This window comes from Halichoerus grypus, chromosome 5 (genome assembly GCF_964656455.1).
Source record: "Halichoerus grypus chromosome 5, mHalGry1.hap1.1, whole genome shotgun sequence".
NCBI lineage: Eukaryota > Metazoa > Chordata > Mammalia > Carnivora > Phocidae > Halichoerus > Halichoerus grypus.
In genome coordinates this window covers 49,021,968-49,039,114 of record NC_135716.1, presented here as the reverse complement: position 1 = coordinate 49,039,114, position 17,147 = coordinate 49,021,968, and the positions used below count along the sequence as shown (strand labels likewise).

The 17,147-nt window shown below is 36.6% G+C and overlaps 1 protein-coding gene and 1 long non-coding RNA gene across 18 annotated transcripts in view; one reads left to right on the top strand and one right to left on the bottom strand.

The window, feature by feature from the left end:
* Positions 1 to 17,147, top strand: part of RALYL (RALY RNA binding protein like) — a 677,252-nt gene that overhangs the window by 624,421 nt on the left and 35,684 nt on the right. For all 17 annotated transcript variants that reach the window (XM_036094135.2, XM_036094143.2, XM_036094141.2 and 14 more), the window contains one exon: positions 4,561 to 4,674. In XM_036094135.2, the coding sequence (XP_035950028.1) occupies positions 4,561 to 4,674 (114 nt within the window). The remainder of the gene's footprint in view (positions 1 to 4,560; positions 4,675 to 17,147) is intronic.
* The window catches only part of LOC118528208 (uncharacterized), a 221,908-nt gene continuing 220,895 nt past the window's right edge, over positions 16,135 to 17,147 (bottom strand). Inside the window, exon 6 of the long non-coding RNA XR_013447806.1 lies at positions 16,135 to 16,603. This is a non-coding gene — a long non-coding RNA (uncharacterized LOC118528208). The remainder of the gene's footprint in view (positions 16,604 to 17,147) is intronic.

Genomic DNA, 17,147 nt, shown 5'->3' with positions numbered 1-17,147 from the left:
AGGAAGGAAGGAAGAAAAAGAAGGAATTGGATGCCTTCTCTCCATTTGAGAGAGTTCGGTTGTTGAGAGCCTGTGAGGGGGTAAATTTATTAATATGTCTTGCTTCAAACAACTGTCCAAAATCCCTTCTTTTTGAAATGTTGTATTGTCAGAGATCAGAATAATTTATTAATCTGGAATCTGAATAATTTTTATGGATCTGTTTTATGATGAAAAGATAGAAAATTTTCACTATTTACTAATCTAATTTAGGATCTTTTCTTAAAACTGTTAATATAATTTTCTAATTAAGGAGGACAGACTTCAAAGCCCAAAACCTCATGGTAAGCATCAGGAGTCTCATCAATCAGTAATAGAAGAAGGAGCTTATTAAAACACAGAAAATATTCAAAAGCATGACTCTTGAAATTCTCCAATATCTAATCAGGTCTTCACTCTCAAGAAGCTCACAATTTAGTATGAAAAGAGGACATACTAAGTAAAAATCAACAGAGAGCGGTGCCTGGGTGGCTCAGTCATTAAGCGTCTGCCTTTGGCTCAGGTCATGATCCCAGGACCCTGGGATCGAGCCCCGCATCGGGCTCCCTGCTCCGCGGAAAACGTGCTTCTCCCTCTCCCACTCCCCCTGTTTGTGTTCCCTCTCTTGCTGTGTCTCTCTCTGTCAAATAAATAAATAAAATCTTTAAAAAAATTCAATAGGCAGTATGTGTCTAGCGGCAAATATGAGATGCCATTAAATAAATTACAGGTGAGAGATGCACCCTCCAGAGGATTAGTCAAAGAAGAATCCATAGGGGAGGCAAGACTTTAAATGAAGCCCTAAAAGGCATATAGGATTTTGATAGACATATTTGGGGGAGAGAGAGAGAGAGTCTTTGCTGGGATAAGCATATCAATAAAAATAATAGCAATAATAATAATAATAGTAGTAATAGAAATAATGTCTTCTGCTACTATCATTTATTGGGTATGATGATGTTCTGGGTGTGGTCCTAAGTCTTTATGTGAATTACCTCATTAAATTTTTATAACAAGCCTCTAAGGTAGAGGTTGGAAATTACAGATGTGGAACTTGAATATTAGTGATTACAAGTGACTCCCCAAAGGGACATTGATGTGCACTAGAGTCTACCTGGTTCCATGCATTATATGATTAAGCGCTAAGCTTTTCTGTTCAAGTGAAGAGTATGCTTTGAGAGGAAATGGAATATACAGCTGGAAATATAGTTTGGAGCAGACCCTGAATACCAGTTTAAAGAGTTTGGTTTGTGCACATGTTTGTGGGTTTCTGGCCTTTTCCCTGTAGAAATGGGGACATTCTGGTAGTGTTCAATAGAAAAGGTTTATGACTTATTACTTTGAAGGCACTATGCTATAGGCTGGGCAAATTAAAGGCGGAAGCCCAGGTAAGAGTGGGCAGAGAATGGACGGGGGAAAGAAAATGTAAAAAGGAAGAAAAATGAACTGGGAAGCTTTGGATCTAAGGCTCTCCTTAATTATGAACTCACTTTTATTTTTTGGAAAAATGTCAGAAATGAAAGTTGCAAAAATTTTTTTTTAAAGATTTTATTTATTTATTTGAGAGAGAGAGAATGAGAGAGAGCAAGCACATGAGAGGGGGGAGGGTCAGAGGGAGAAGCAGACTCCCTGCCGAGCAGGGAGCCCAATGTGGGACTCGATCCAGGGACTCCAGGATCATGACCTGAGCCGAAGGCAGTCACTTAACCAACTGAGCCACCCAGGTGCCCGCAAGTTGCAAAAATTTTTTAAATTCTAAGTTTAGAAATCTAAGCTAGTAAAATTCACGTCTATTTTGATGGAGTAGCGGATTAATGCAATCCACAGTGCAGTAGAGAAATTGTTAACAGGAGCCAAAAAAAAAAAAAAAAAAAAAGCAGAGAAGAGCTCTAGAGGGAAGCACATCAGGTATAGAGGTGGCTCATCCCAGGAATTCCATCTGGAAACCAGACACAATAGCACAGACCCATACCCAAATCTATAGGTAGTTAATCCAACTGAAGAAAGGTAAAAACAGGACTCCAGCCAACTAGGCCAGGTAAGTGGCATGCCCTCTCCCAAGGACAGCACTGAAGTGCAGTAAGAAGACAGCTTTCACAATTGCTCAAAAAGCAGCCAAAACTATTTTTAACCTGTGCTTTGCAGGACCTTGATGAGCCTTTGCTGCTAGCCATTCCAAGACTGAAGCTGGGCAACTTGCATAGGGCTGGAGACAGATTCAGAATTTCCTGGTAGAGGCAGGAAAGAGCAGACAGAACTTGGGCAGATCAGATCCTTGTTGTCTCTAAGCTTAAATACCACCAACTAATTAAACCCAAACTTTATAATAGTCTGACTCAGATCGTAGAAGTGTTCCTACAGTGCTAGACATGAGTCTAGACTTAAAGCCAACCTTGACGTCCTGGATACATGTTAAGTTCCTATGTGGTGAGCCCAGATTTCTAGTGGTTTGTAACGTAGTTTCTATAAAATGGGGGATTGGTGCGGTTTTGTTTCTTTTTTTTAAGGAGATAAAGACATTAAAATTAGTCAACTGCATTCCTGGGCTGAGGAGTGGCTCTACTTACTAATACATGTAGTTTCCAGCCACAGTCCCATTTCTCATGCATTGAAATCTAATGTTCTAAGATAAAATATTTTCTATTAAATTTGATAGGTTTAAGTAAAACTACATGACATGCTTCCATCAAAGGAAATGAAAATCATTCTTCAAAGTGGAATCGATTTGCAATTGTGACAGATGATGTTTTTCAAATTTCGCTGCAGTTCCACAATGGCACTTTGATGTCCCTGAAATAATTGACATTAGAAGAAATTCTCTATTTTAAACTGTGTTCTACTTTCAGTTTGGTTCTTCATAATAGGAACACACCACAGGGTCCTGGATTCTTGCAGTTTTTATTTTGCAAGCGACTTTGCATCATAAATAAAAATCTGCTTTTTGTAAAAGAAATTTCTGATTTTATAATAAAAAATGTTTTCTCATTTTTATACTGAAAAAAAATATGTGCTTCCTTTCAGCAATTAATGTATATTGATGCATACGTTATCATCTATATTATATCACATATCTTAGCTGAAATATAGCTCTATTCCAAGCAAACAAAGATTGCATTTAGTTTTTATTATTTATAAAAAAAATTTCCTGAAGACTAAAGAACCAAACTAAATGCTCATTTCTTCCAAAATTTCTGGGGAATAACCAAGCTGAGATCATCACAAACTTGAAGGAAAAGTAACAGAGGATTAATAGGCTGACATCAAGCTCTGTGCCCCCCGATCTTGAAGCGTCTCTGCTGAGGCATGGACACCCGAAACCCCACCTACTGAAAACTCCTAGGCAGATGCAGATTTTCTGTAATGATAGCTTTGAAATCTTCGATCTTTCGTTATTGTGGGTTCATGGCAAATTTCCCAATAGTTCTCAAAAAATAGCAACAGTGCAGTGAATTTTTCATAAACATAAATATATTTCATTTAACGGACTGCCCTTTAAATAGGAGATTGTCCTTTTCTTAAGCCTCTTCTTTATAAAATAATTATTATTGTTGATAGTAGGATGTTTGTTGTTGTTTTTAACATCCTTACTTGGCAAAATGAAAAGTTGCCAGTCTTGTGTTCGTCCCCACTTGCTTTTCTTTGAAACCATGCTAAATATCAAAAACCTGGAATGAGAACCACTACTGTAGAAAATACCAGTGGGAACTTCAGTGAATTTTCTTCCCTCCAGCGCCACGGCCTTTAGGGACACGTACAACCCATTGCCTCATTTTTTTTTTAAAGAGTAGGTGAAGTAGCAAGAGTTCTGTTAGAGTTCTCTAGCATCTAAGACATTTCTTCAGAGGATAAACGTTATATCCTGGTTTCAATAAAACACCAGGGGACTAGATTACAAATACCATTGACTCCTGAAATATGTATTACAACATCGACCTCAAAGTAGTACTAACATATCTGTCATGATTTTATCATTCCTCAGTCTGAATCCATTTTACAGTGCAGATTAACTCTACTACTTGCCAAAACTGAGTTTCGTATCATTTAGTTATTTGATAAGATGTTTCCAGATTACTCCATCCCTTTGTGTAACTTTCAGTGAAAAGATTTAGTATCAAATGCTCACGTCACTGAAAATCACTGTAATTGCCAATGTTTTCCGGTATTCTAGGATCAGTGGAAGTAACGAGAAGCTGATAAGATTGAAAAGTGTCCTATGTAATTTGTGTTTTTTTTTTTTTTAAAGATTTTATTTATTTGACAGAGAGAGATAGCGAGAGCAGGAACACAATGAAAAGGGGGAGTGGGAGAGGGAGAAGCAGGCTTCCTGCCAAGCAGGGAGCCCGATGTGGGACTCGATCCCGGGACCCCAGGATCATGACCTGAGCCAAAGGCAGACGCTTAACGACTGAGCCACCCAGGTGCCCGTGTCCTATGTAATTTGACACCATCTTGAGAAAACACGCGGTGTCTGTGAGTTGTGTTCTACCTGAGTAATGGTACATTTGACATTCTGTTGCTTTCTTTCCCTTTTCCCCTTTCCAGTGAAATCAGATGAGTTACAGACAATCAAGAAAGAATTAACCCAGATCAAAACGAAAATTGACTCCTTGCTAGGGCGCCTGGAGAAAATTGAGAAGCAGCAGAAGGCGGAGGCAGGTAAGTGAAAAAGATCTGTGGCCACAGACGTCACGGTTAAACCGGTGAAACGGTGTCAGTCACAGGGACAGCGCAGGGCGCGGGGGACGCTGGCCAAGCTTAACAGGTTAATACAGACACATGAAGAATGTCTTTACGCCAAGAGTTGCCAACAATACAATCTGAGCTTTGACTCATTAGAGAACATGAACCAATTTGTCTAAACTTCATATTTTTAAACAAGGAAAAGTATTTTGATGGTAATAATCATAGTTGTATCATAATTAAAAGTTAATAGCTCAGTATCAAGAATCCTTTAAGAAAATAAAATCAACTACTGGAATATCACTGTCAGACTAAACTAATATATATTTAAATAAACTAACTGCAGAAATACAACCGATTTCGGAAACGAGGGTTATAACGCCCAGCCCCTGCATTGCTCCAGGCCTGTCGAAGCAGTACCCAGTTTCAGGGTCCCGCATCAAGAGCATGCCCCTGGCCATCCCGGCAAGTCATTTGATTATATCTTTTACAACTTAATGCCCCTTCTCCTTTGAACTATCATCCTTGACCTTATTTCTCTTCTAATACAATTCTAATGCCCTCGTCAAGTGGCTACAGATTTTTTTTAAATCATAGAATATGAGAACTGGGATAAAGTTAGAGCTGAGCGAGTACACAGTTTGAAAATCATGTTCTGCAAGGCCTCACATGCCTCAGAGGCTCCCTGGAGATAGGATGAGGGTTAGAAGGAGGCCCAGGAGATAGATGAACTCATGCCTCCTCCAGATCCTGCCCTTGCTCTACCTCTGTATCTATTTTATTACTGGGTTTCAACATACGACTCCATTTGCTAAAAGAACTTCACTTTTCAGGGGCACCTGGGTGGCTCAGTCGGTTAAGCGTCCAACTCTTGATCTCGGGGGGAAAAAAAAGAACTTCACTTCTTAAAAAATACAGTTTTGAAAGCCATTGATCAAATCCACCCTCCTCATTGCACAGATGAAAACACAAAGGTTCAAGGAGGTAGATTGATTTTTCCATAGTCACTTGACTAGTGAGTGATAGACCTGGGTCTTAAACCACAGTCTTGTGAGAGAATCCAGTGCCCTTCCCATTTATGGTTTCAATCTCAGGTTCCACCCAGGACCTGGTCCCAGGATTTCACTGACTGAGGCCCCCTGGGTTACTCCTAACTGATGAGAACTGGTTGGGATCCTGGGGCCCGTGAGCTACACAGCAAAGAGGAACCTGCCTATGTGTTCACTGTATCACTGGGTGAGGACTAGAGGTTTTACCTCCTGGTAATGAGCTAGGACTCAAAGATGAAAAGAAGGCAGATGTGAGTTGGTGGTATAGCATAGTGAATGAGAGAAATAAACTCTGGTTCAGATTCTCACGCACCACTGACTTAGCCTCCTGTTTCTCATTTATAAAATAAAGATAGTAATCCCTACCTCACATTGTGAGAGACAAAGTATCATATGTAACTTATATAGCACAGTAATTAGCACAGAGTAAAGGCTCAATAATTGGAGCTGTTTGGCATTGGTAGTAACACAAGCATATATAGGCAAATGAACATTTCCTACTATTTTCACACAACCCATTTTTTTTAAAAACATGAGCTATGTACCTAGCACTTGGAATGGCAGATTCTCACTAATGTGGATGAGAAAGAGTAGATAAAACAATCATTGTATTAGAAATTTCTATTATCAACATATTTTCTACTGAGAAAAGATATGGGCAAAGGATCGGAGTAGACATTTTTCTAAAGAAGACATACAGAGATGGCCATCAGGGACATGAAAAGGGGCTCAGCCATCACTAATCGCCAGGGGAATGCAAATCAAAACCACCAGGTAAAATATCACCTCACACTTGTCAGAATGGCTAGTATCAAAAAGACAAGAAACAACAAGTGCTGGTGTGGATATGGAAAAAAGGGAACCTTGGTGCACTGTTGGTGGGATTGTAACTTTCCACTATGGAAAACAGATGGAGGGTCCTCAAAAGATTAAAAATAGAACTACCATATGATCCAAAAATCACATAACTGGGTATTTATTTATTTGAAGACAACAAAAACACTGCCTACACTTCTTAATAGAGAAATTTAGATTTTAGAAAGTTTTTTATATGCTGTCTATGGCACTAATCTAAAATGTGGCTGTAACTGAAATATTCTGTGATGTCGCCTAAATCAATATTTCCCTTTGAGGAACTTCTGTGAAATTCGTTATTATGTAAAACAACCCTTACAGCAAAGGACTTTGATAACCAATTTGCACTTCAGTTTAAAGGATTATGGAGAACTCATTTAAATATAAATCACCTCAAAGAGAAAAATGTGATCCTTATTCTATCATATTATACCTTCCAGTTTCCTTCAATGAATAATACCTTTCACATATCTTCTTGGAAGATCATCTATAAATGTAATGCCAAAATTCAAAGCTTGCATTTTCTTTTCATGAAAGGCTGTCACCTTATTTTTGTACGTGTTTAAACTTTCCCAGTCATGAGAGAGTTATTTTTAAAATGATAGGCTTAATCTTTTGATATTTATGTCTTTCTTACTTTAACACGTTAAGAAGAAAATGGAATTATTTAATTCGTAATTTCATTCACTTAGTAATTGTCTCCTGAACAGCATTCGTATTTATGGAGATAAAATGATTACTTTCTAGATTTTCTTTATGAAAAGAAATCAGGGTTGTAAGGAAGGAGTCAAGACTGGATTATAGAAAGTGGAGAGAAATATAATAAAATTCTTTAAAAATACTCAATATTTCCTTACTAAATTTAAGGGAGCACTCATTTTAATGTTTATTTGGTTGCTAAGCTAATTATTTCATAGTTAACTAACATTTATTCTTCATTATTACTCTACTATACATCTCTCATTCCCAGTCTTAGTTATTTGATAATGAAAGTTTCCAACATAAAGTACTGGCAGGAAGGAGATGGAAGATCACAAACCAAAGATGGGGAAACTACACAACATGGAGATTGTCCAGTATTCAAGTTTCATACTATCATTTTTTTCTTTTTTGTTTGTAGTGAATTTCAAAGCTATGAGGAATAATTGCAATGAAGTATAACTACTTGATTTGGGATTCTCTATACCTTCAATTGCTTCTAATAGATACTTGTATGGTGTCTTGTCTCTTTCTTTGAGATTGTAAACTTCCTGAGCATAAGATCATGTCTTCTCTTCCTTCTCTAACTCCCCAACACCAAGTACTATGTACCAGGCACAACCTGGCAACTCATTTAACTTCTCTAGGTCTCAACCCCTCAAATGTAAACTAGAGGAATGGATTATGACCTCAAACATACTATCCCGACTTTTAAATTACAGGTAGCATAAATCCACAATGCATATATTATTTTTTTCTTGAATAATTCAATAAACACAACTTTGGGATATAGTGTATGTAGATTACTGAAAACAACAAGTAACACTTATATCAATGTAGTCTACAGTTGTGCCTCATTCCTGGATGATTCTTTTAAAAGAGCCCATATAAATGGCCACATAGGAATGGCAGAGTTTACATGTGGTTTACACAGCGATGTTAAATGACCAAAAAGGGTAAAAGAGGCAAGAAGGAAAACTAAAAACTGGGATCATACAATGGGCACAATTAATACAGGCAACTACATTTTTTAAAAAATCAAACTTCAGGCATAAAGTCTCTGATGTGAAAAGGCAAGTAGACATTATTTCATTCAATTTTATTTTCAGTGGTGTGCCTGATACATGGCCATCCAGTCCTGCTTGGACAATTCCAATGATAATAGCCAAAGTTTGACCTAAGCATTGGAGAGGTCACAAACCAGATCCCATAAGATGAATTCATCCCCCCCAATATGTTTGGTAAAAGATACAGAATTTTAAAAGATAATGCCCAAGAATTGTAATATTACAAATAAATATCAAAATACATAACTCTTTTGAAAAGTTGGAATCTTTCAGTATTGCTATCACTTTATGCATGGCATACTTTTTTCAGTTTGCTAATATTTTTATTTAGCCAGTTCACACATGAATGTTATTTACTTGGTTGGTCTCTGTTTACGTTTGTGTCTCAGATGCCTATGATAGGTTCTCCTTATAAGTCACCAAACCAAAAGGTCTTTTGTTTTCACTTGGTTTGGTCATCCATTTTATGTCCCCTGAAACCAAACTAATGTCTCATCCATTGTGAATGTAACAGCCAATTAAATATTTAAAAGGAGCTATAATATTTCACTCCCAACCTTTGAACAGAGAGTCAACATAATTGGCCCATAGATGTTCAACTTAGCGGCATTCAGATTTTTGTCACAGCATCTTTGAAGCTGTCTTTTCTCTAAATAAATATCAGTAATTTTTTCAGCTGCTTCTCATGTAATTTGGTTTTGCATCTTGAACCATTGTCATCTCTTTTCTCTGATCATTCTGTAGTTTGTCAACCATATATTGAGGTACTCAGAATGGAAAACATTGCTCGAGTTCATATCTATAATGCGTTCCCTATAACATAACTATTTCTGCCACCTGTAACGTGACTATTTCTGTTCTGAATACCTTACTGCTAGCATTTGCACTCTGGATTAAGTTGGTGATGTTTCTGGTTACAGATATTGGATTAAATACATGAATTGAGCTCTGCTGTCTCCTGAAACTGCATTAGAATGATAGGATTTAAAAAATGAAAACCTCTAGGCATAAAGAGAATGGGAACAGAATTTTAGAAGCTAGACAGCAGATGGAGAAATGCACCTGACTTAACATATCCTAGAAACCTGGGTCCAATTTTAAATGCAGAAATCCCAAAAGGTTCAAAATTAAAGACATATTCTTCTGGAAAAAGAGTTATAAACGGTTGCAAGTCTGTTGAGTCGAATTTCTACATCACCATTCCTAACTATCCCTGACCCACTAGAAAGCTGATGAAGTTTCCTACAGAAAAGCTACAACAGCAGATCCCAGAGCTGGTAAAAAACAAATTTAAGTGCATTAAACATTAAGGAGAGAAGTGAAAGTTTATACAATTACTGTAGAAATTTCAAGCATTCTCCTCCCCCTCAGCTGCCAGACAACTGGCAAGACACTAGAAGTTTTCATTGGGAATATGAAAGGAAAGATTTAAGATGCTGGCATAGGTGCCACCCAAGGAAATGGTCAATCAGGTCATCCTGCAAAAACAATATCCTTGTGCTTACAAAGCTGCCCATTGATATTTTAATACCCCACTGGTAATATGAATGGACAAGCATCACTCAGTAATAGAAAACACTTAACATAAAAAGGAGATATCAGAAAAGGAAAGAAAAAGAAAAAGAGTTTGGAGGAAACAGATTGTGCAGAAGAATAAAATTTTAAAAAGGAAAAAAAAACACCGATTAATACACTCAGAAAGAAAGAAGATATTGCATTCATGAAATAAGAACATGAAACTAAAATTTGAATATTCAGAAGACAGAGAAAAGAGATTTTAGAAATTAACATATGATAGCACAAATAAATAACTCAATACAGGACTGGAAGACAAAATTAAACTCTCCCAGAAAATATAGAAGAAAATAGATAGGGAAATAAGAGGATATGGATATGAAAATCACTGGATGAATATCTGATTAACAGGGTTTCAGAGAGAAAGAGGATAGATCATCAAAAACATTTTTTAGAAAAAAAAAAACTGAAGGGCATAGTTAATCAGATTGAAAGAATCCACTGAGTGCCTGAAACAACACATGAAAATAGATGCACATCGAAGCATCTCATTGTGATATTTCAGAACATGAGGGCAAAAAGAAGGTTGGTCCTACCAACTTCAGAGAGACAGGAAAAGAGAAAAAACAGTTTTCATGTAAAGACCAGGAATCAGAATACCAATGGGCTTCTCAGCAGCCACAGTGAAATGTAGAAGGCAATGAAAACATGCCCTAAAAATTCTGAGGGAAGATCATTTACAAGCTACAATTCTGTACCTCATACCCAAACTCTTAAATGTGAGGGTAGATTAAGGACATTTTCAGATATATAAATATCAAGAAGTATACCTTCAATTCATTCTTTCTCTGAAAAGTACTGAAGCAGGTACTTCACCAAAACAAGGAGGTAAACCAAGAAAGGGGAAACATGGCTCTCACAAAGCAGGGAAACCCAAAGGCAAGAGCAAGGGGAATCCTCAGGATGGTGGTAAAGGGGATTCTGGCATGAGCTGTGCGAGGGGCCCAGAAAGAAATAAATCCGAATCAGAACTACTCAAAAGCTCTGGAAGAGACTTTTTCAAGATGAAATTGATCAAATGGCTAAAGGGTGGGGAAGTGAATTAGTCGAAATGAGATTTACACGTCTAGTTAAAGTTTGCTCAAGTACATAGAAGTACATAGGGAAGTAAATTTAAAAAAAAACAAAAACAAAAAAAACCTAAGGCAGTTTTTAACATCAAAGAAAATAGCATTGTTCAGGAAAGAAAAATTATTTATTATATACTAATAGCTTAGCTACACAAAGCATTTACATACTTAAAATTATTTAAAAACAGAAAATTGATCTAATCTAATTTACAATGTAACTCCCTAGAGTGATGGGGTAAGTGGGGACTGTGTGACAGAGAACTCAATCCTCAGCTTTCTAAGTATGATATCAACAGACAGAGCATGAAATTGATTAAGAAATAGCAATATAAACATGTTATTTAGAAATATGAGGGCACATATTTAAAAGAGAGAGCTGAGTGGAAAGCCTTTAAGGAACTGAAAATGGTGAGCAGGTAGGAATGGAAGACTGCTATTTTTCATAACAAGTCTTGTGAAAATATTTGACTACAAAAATTAAATGTCTTAAAGAAGCTAAATTTAAAGGGATGAAAAGAGAGTGAGTTGTGTTTAGCAACTGGATCGAAGCTTTTCCTTCTGCTTAATGGATGGAGAACTTCTTACGGTTATCCCTAGGATAATTGTAAAAGAAAAATTGCACTGGACAATTACTAAAAATGGCAAGGAAGACTTTATTCTAGACTACTGCAATAGGGGTCAAGACTAGTACAATATGGGATGGAAATTGAACTCTACTAAAACAAAAGGCAGGATCATTTTTAAATGCTAAGCTAATGGAAAAGTATTAGAGGACATTAGTACAGAGGCTGGTTGGTATGATTGGGCCATCTGTGTTTGCTAATTGACTGTTATGGAAGATAAGCTTCTACTCTCCCACAGAGACTATCTTTCTTGATGATTACATTTCAAAGGGATGGCTTCTAGGTCTTAAGAAAGACAGGTTGTAAAAGATTTACATCTCAAAGGAGCATAGAAAGAATTTACAATCACAAGTTTTCTAAAGTTAAGGCTCTAAGAAAAAAGAGGTCAGGAGCTTCTTTATTTAGGAAGAAGCCTGTCAAAATTTGGTCAAGCTGAGAGGTACATTAAGGTCCTTGGTAATAACTCAATCACCATCTTTCAAAATTGAAATCTTTCTCCTCACTTTCTTATCTCATATACTCTACTCCCTGTGCCTGTCTCTGTTTACATCACAACTACATAAATCCTGTCAATCAAATTGCCAAACTGAACATCTTCTATTCCTTCTACAGCCAGTGTTGCAAAACCTTACCTCAGTGTCTTTTTACTCCATCCCTTCTATTTTCCCGATACTATTGCCTGTACCCAAACCCTCATCATCTCTCACTTGCTCTGATGCACTCATCTTATTTTTAACAACTTTATTGAGGTATATTTTACACAGCATGAAACTTACCCATCCCAAGAGTGCAATTCAATGACTTCTTAGTAATTTTACCGAGCAGTGCAACCATCACCACAAATCAGTTAGAACATTTTCATCCTCCAAATCCTCACCTGGTAGTTGGTCTCCCCACTTCTAGTTTGCTTCCTCCCTAATTCATCTTCCCTGTGGCAAATAGATCTACACTAGCAAAACATCTAAGGCTCAAGAATCAAACAAAACTAGGTTCAATCCTATTAGAGATCTAGTCCCAAAACTTACTAGTTGTATGATATTTGGAAAGGTCCTTATGAAATCTATAAAATTGGGGGGGGCGGATTAATATCTATCCCTTAAAATTATTGTGAGGTTTAAATAAACACAGTATCTCTGTAATTTTAAAATCATTTATATTGAATTTGTGGTGATCTCAACAATCCAGGGTACTCCATGAGAACAACTCCAGGAATATACTTATGTAACTGACATTTTAACCGGAAAGCAATCTTCCTATGTAGCTTTCCTGATGCTCATTTATGACATTATTAGTATTACCATCCATAATAAGTTGCATCTCTTTAAATAGCATTTATTGGAATCATTGAGTTAAATTCATATTATATACAGGTGTTGTAATGTAGAATTTTTTTAAAAATACAGCTTATACTAGTATGCAAAAACAATAGTTCCAGGGTACTTGCTTGGCTCTAATGAATAATGTGACTGCTTTGTATCAACATTCTTTCCAACCATCTGCTAAGTACAATTTAGTTAGCAATTAGCTAGCAATTAAGCCGGCCTGTCAAAAAACTTAATTGCCAACTCAACCAATTTTCAAAGTTATATTAATGATAATAGCTATGCAGCAAACTGAATTTAATAAAAATGCTTTGAGCATAAATCCCAATAATTCTAACTTGTTTTCTCAATCATATATAGCTTTTGAAATAGAAATGTGATATGCAAAAAAAACTTTTGAATAGGAGGGTTGAAATTTAATATCAAATTATTTTCTTTCGTGGCTTTCTAAAGCCTGAGGCATTTTCCCATAAACAGAAGCACCTACCTAACACTTGCACTTCTTTCCCTTTGACAACCATTATTTAGTTGGAACCTGTGCCCCTAACTAAACAGACTTCTTCACTCTTTAATTTAAAATTGTCTGGTTACTGAAGAGAGTCAAAGCTCTATCAAATTAGGCCTTTCTTCTAGAGAAATATTAGGAAACAGCCCAGGCTATGGAGTCAGAAAACCTTAAGCAGGAATTCTGATTCTTGCACTTACTGGTTGTGTGACCATGAGCACCTATTTCTCCATCTGTAAAATGATAAAGAAGCCTCCCCTGCAGGATGTTTCAAGGCCTATAGGTAATGAATGTTGCATGGTCAGCACTTTGTAAGCACTCACTAACTTTTTTTTTTCTGTTGAAATCCATAATTTATGTAATATTAGAGATATCTTTTAGGCATAAGCTGCTAGCTTTTTGGTTCTTAATCCATTCTTTTAAAAAAAAAATCTAAAACTCACTTCGCCCACAAAAGAAATGCTGTGGTCACCCGTCACTCTGACTTAAAGAAGACAACAGAGACTCCAAAAGATGCCAGTGTTCAAAAACAGCCCTCCACCTGGAAGCCCTTGCAGACTTCACGCTTTATTTTTCTCCTAAAGGCTTATCCATTTGAAAACAAACAATATTCTAAGAAACTCTCAGACCCCACATTTTACTTTGACTTGGTGGTATGGGGCTCTCATGGAAAATGTGGCAAGGATGTTTCTTTTAACCTCTGTGACTTCATATTTTTGCTACCATGATGCCAAATTCAACAATCACTTTGACTCTCTGAAAAGAATTTGACACCCAGACATTTATGTCTGTTTTTTAGTTCCACAACAATTCATGAATATATTCAGCAAATATTTCACTTGTGTATAAGGCTCTGAGTTAGCCATCAGGGCTACAAAGATGAATAAAAATGTTCCTGCCACAAAGAACATTAATAGTAGAGACATAAATATGTATGCACACACATACAGACCACATATACACTCCACGCTCAAAATAAAAAGGAAAAGCTGCAAGTAGAAAAAGAATTATGCAGATAAAGAGAATGTTATAAAGTTAGGAGTAAACTAAAACATATTACTCACTTCTAGTAGAAGTAAAATTAGTTAATTATTCATAAAAAAATAGAACAAGTTGCTTTGTTTCTGTTTCAACAAAATAATTACTGGATCAAAACTGCTTGTTAAACTGGGAACCAACAGTTTAATAAACAAAATGTGCTTTCATGTGTGATTTTATTCCTGGAACCTATTATTGTTTAGTGATTATAACATTTCTCACTGAGGTAATGACAAAAATCTATGATGACTACATATTACCGAAGCACAGGTTGATTGTATTTCTCTTAAACTGCTATGAATTGATTACCGTTGTAATTAAAGTTTTTTTTTTTCTCAGACCAGATAATGTCTTCCATACATTTAGCTTTCAAGTTAATGAATGGATGAATGAGGATAAGTCCTAGGTTTTTTTGCATTGAACTCTAATACACTCTTGCCTTTGAAATAGGCTGTCAGAGGAGTTCCACGTATGTTATATAACACACACACAAGAGCAGAGAATAAATTAAAACACTATGCCTATCTAAACAGAAATGAAGCCAAAATTGTCTTTGTAATGTATGACTCTTAATGGTCAGTAGTGATGAATGATTTTGACATACACTGTCTGGCAATCAAATAATCAATATAGATTCAACTCAACAACTATTTTTGAGCCCATTATGATAACATGTCTGTGTGGCCTTTACACTTTAGGAAACACATTCACCTTTTTTTCCTCATTCAAGTTCACAGCAACTCTCTGAAGGATGTTATTTTCATGCTCATCTTTTAGAGAAGAAAGCCATAGCTAATAGGAGTAGTAATAAACAGAATTATGGATCTCAAATCCTGTATCCTTTCTAATAGCTTATATTATCTCTTCTATGTATAAGCACTCGGTAAGGGGTACAGAACAAATCAAACAATTTCTTGATAACTGACTTGTATTGCACTTTCCACTTTACAAAATATTAACATCTATATTATCCCCTTTGTGACAGTGACCTTTTGAGACAATAGCTCAAATATTAAGGAAACGTAAACACCAGAGAAAAGGATAACAGTAGACTAACAATAAGACAGCATTTGATCTGGGCTTTGGTTGATCAGGAGAGAAGGGATCCCATCCAGGTAGGAGGATCAGGAGAGTCAGCTTGGATTTCAAGCATAATTGCAACAAATTGATACACAAAGTCAAATGAGGGCTACTCATCTTTAAGTTCTGATCCTACATGGGTTCTCTGAAAATCTTCCATGCTTCTTTGGTCAAAGATTTTCCAGAGGAGAAAAAAAAAAAACACAGAATATTAGTTTCAACATCGAAAAGTAAGGGTTCCCAGAGAACAAATATTTCTGAAGTCATTAGAGAAGAAATGTATATGTCAGACCAAATAAATTTCCAAAATAATATTAATCTTAAGCAAAAGTACAGTTATGTATTATAACGAAAAAATAAATATAATGACCTAAAATTGAGAAAGTCTGGCTTTAGGAAAAGTTGTAAGATTGAAGACATTTTTCGCTGTATAGGATAATAACTGTTCAATCCCAAATGTCCATTCCTTTCTCATTCTTGAAATACCAGAACCAGGTGGCGAGAACAATGGTATTTTTTATAAGATTTTATTTGTTTATTTGAGAGAGAGAGAGCACAAGCAGGCGGAGGGGCAGGCAGGGGGAGAGGGAGAAGCAGGCTCCCCACTGAGCAGGGAGCCCTACTCGGGGCTCAATCCCAGGACCCTGGGATCATGTCCTGACCTGAAGGCAGACGCTTTAACCAACTGAGCTACCCAGGCATCCCAAGCAATGGTATTTCTAACAAGTAGCACGGTGACATAGAGTGGCAAAATGGGAGGGACCAGGTGATAAATACAAAAGTCACTCTTAGGACAAAGATGGAAGGGTTGAAACCAGAGTTGCCTTGCCGGATACATTGTGCTGCCCACGGCGTCAGCGGTAGTAAAGACTGTAGGGTAGAACGTGGGATGTGATTAACATCAGAAGATTCAAAACTTCAGTGCTCAAACGCATCTGCCCATCACAGCTTTCCCTCAGTTGGTGCTGCTGGCCAGAGGTGTGTAGGTAGCTTAAAGGTCAAGAACTGTAGAGGACAACCATCTGTGGAAGGAAGGCGAGATGAATAAAACCTAGCAATTTTCAGTAGCAGTTAAGTTCAGCATGTGTTTCGTCTGTATCGTTTGCCTGATTTGCCTTCCTTTTAATTTTATTTATTTTTTATTTTATTTTTTTCTGATTTGCCTTCCTTTTAATCCAGATACTTGGGTCATCTTCCCCAGATTAAATCTTTTTGGTTAAGTTTGACAATAATCACTTTAGAATCTTCATAGGAATTTCTAAGCTAAAAGCAATGTAGACATCAGAGAAAAGGGAATTTATGCTACTTGTTTTCATCGGAACACTCACATATATGAAGATAAAGAGTGTAGCTTTAAAAGCAAAATTTACATCATCACTACATTAGTTATGTTGTTCTATGGAGAAAAGGGAAACTAACAAGTTGATAGAAAAGCATCACAGAACGTATAGTCTGTGTCTACATGTAGGAAGTAAATGTGAAGAAAAAGAGCCCAGGTTTTGTCATTTTAAGACACCTGTGGTAATTACTTTTGGCCTTTTTGGACCCACACCAGCTCTTCTCCTC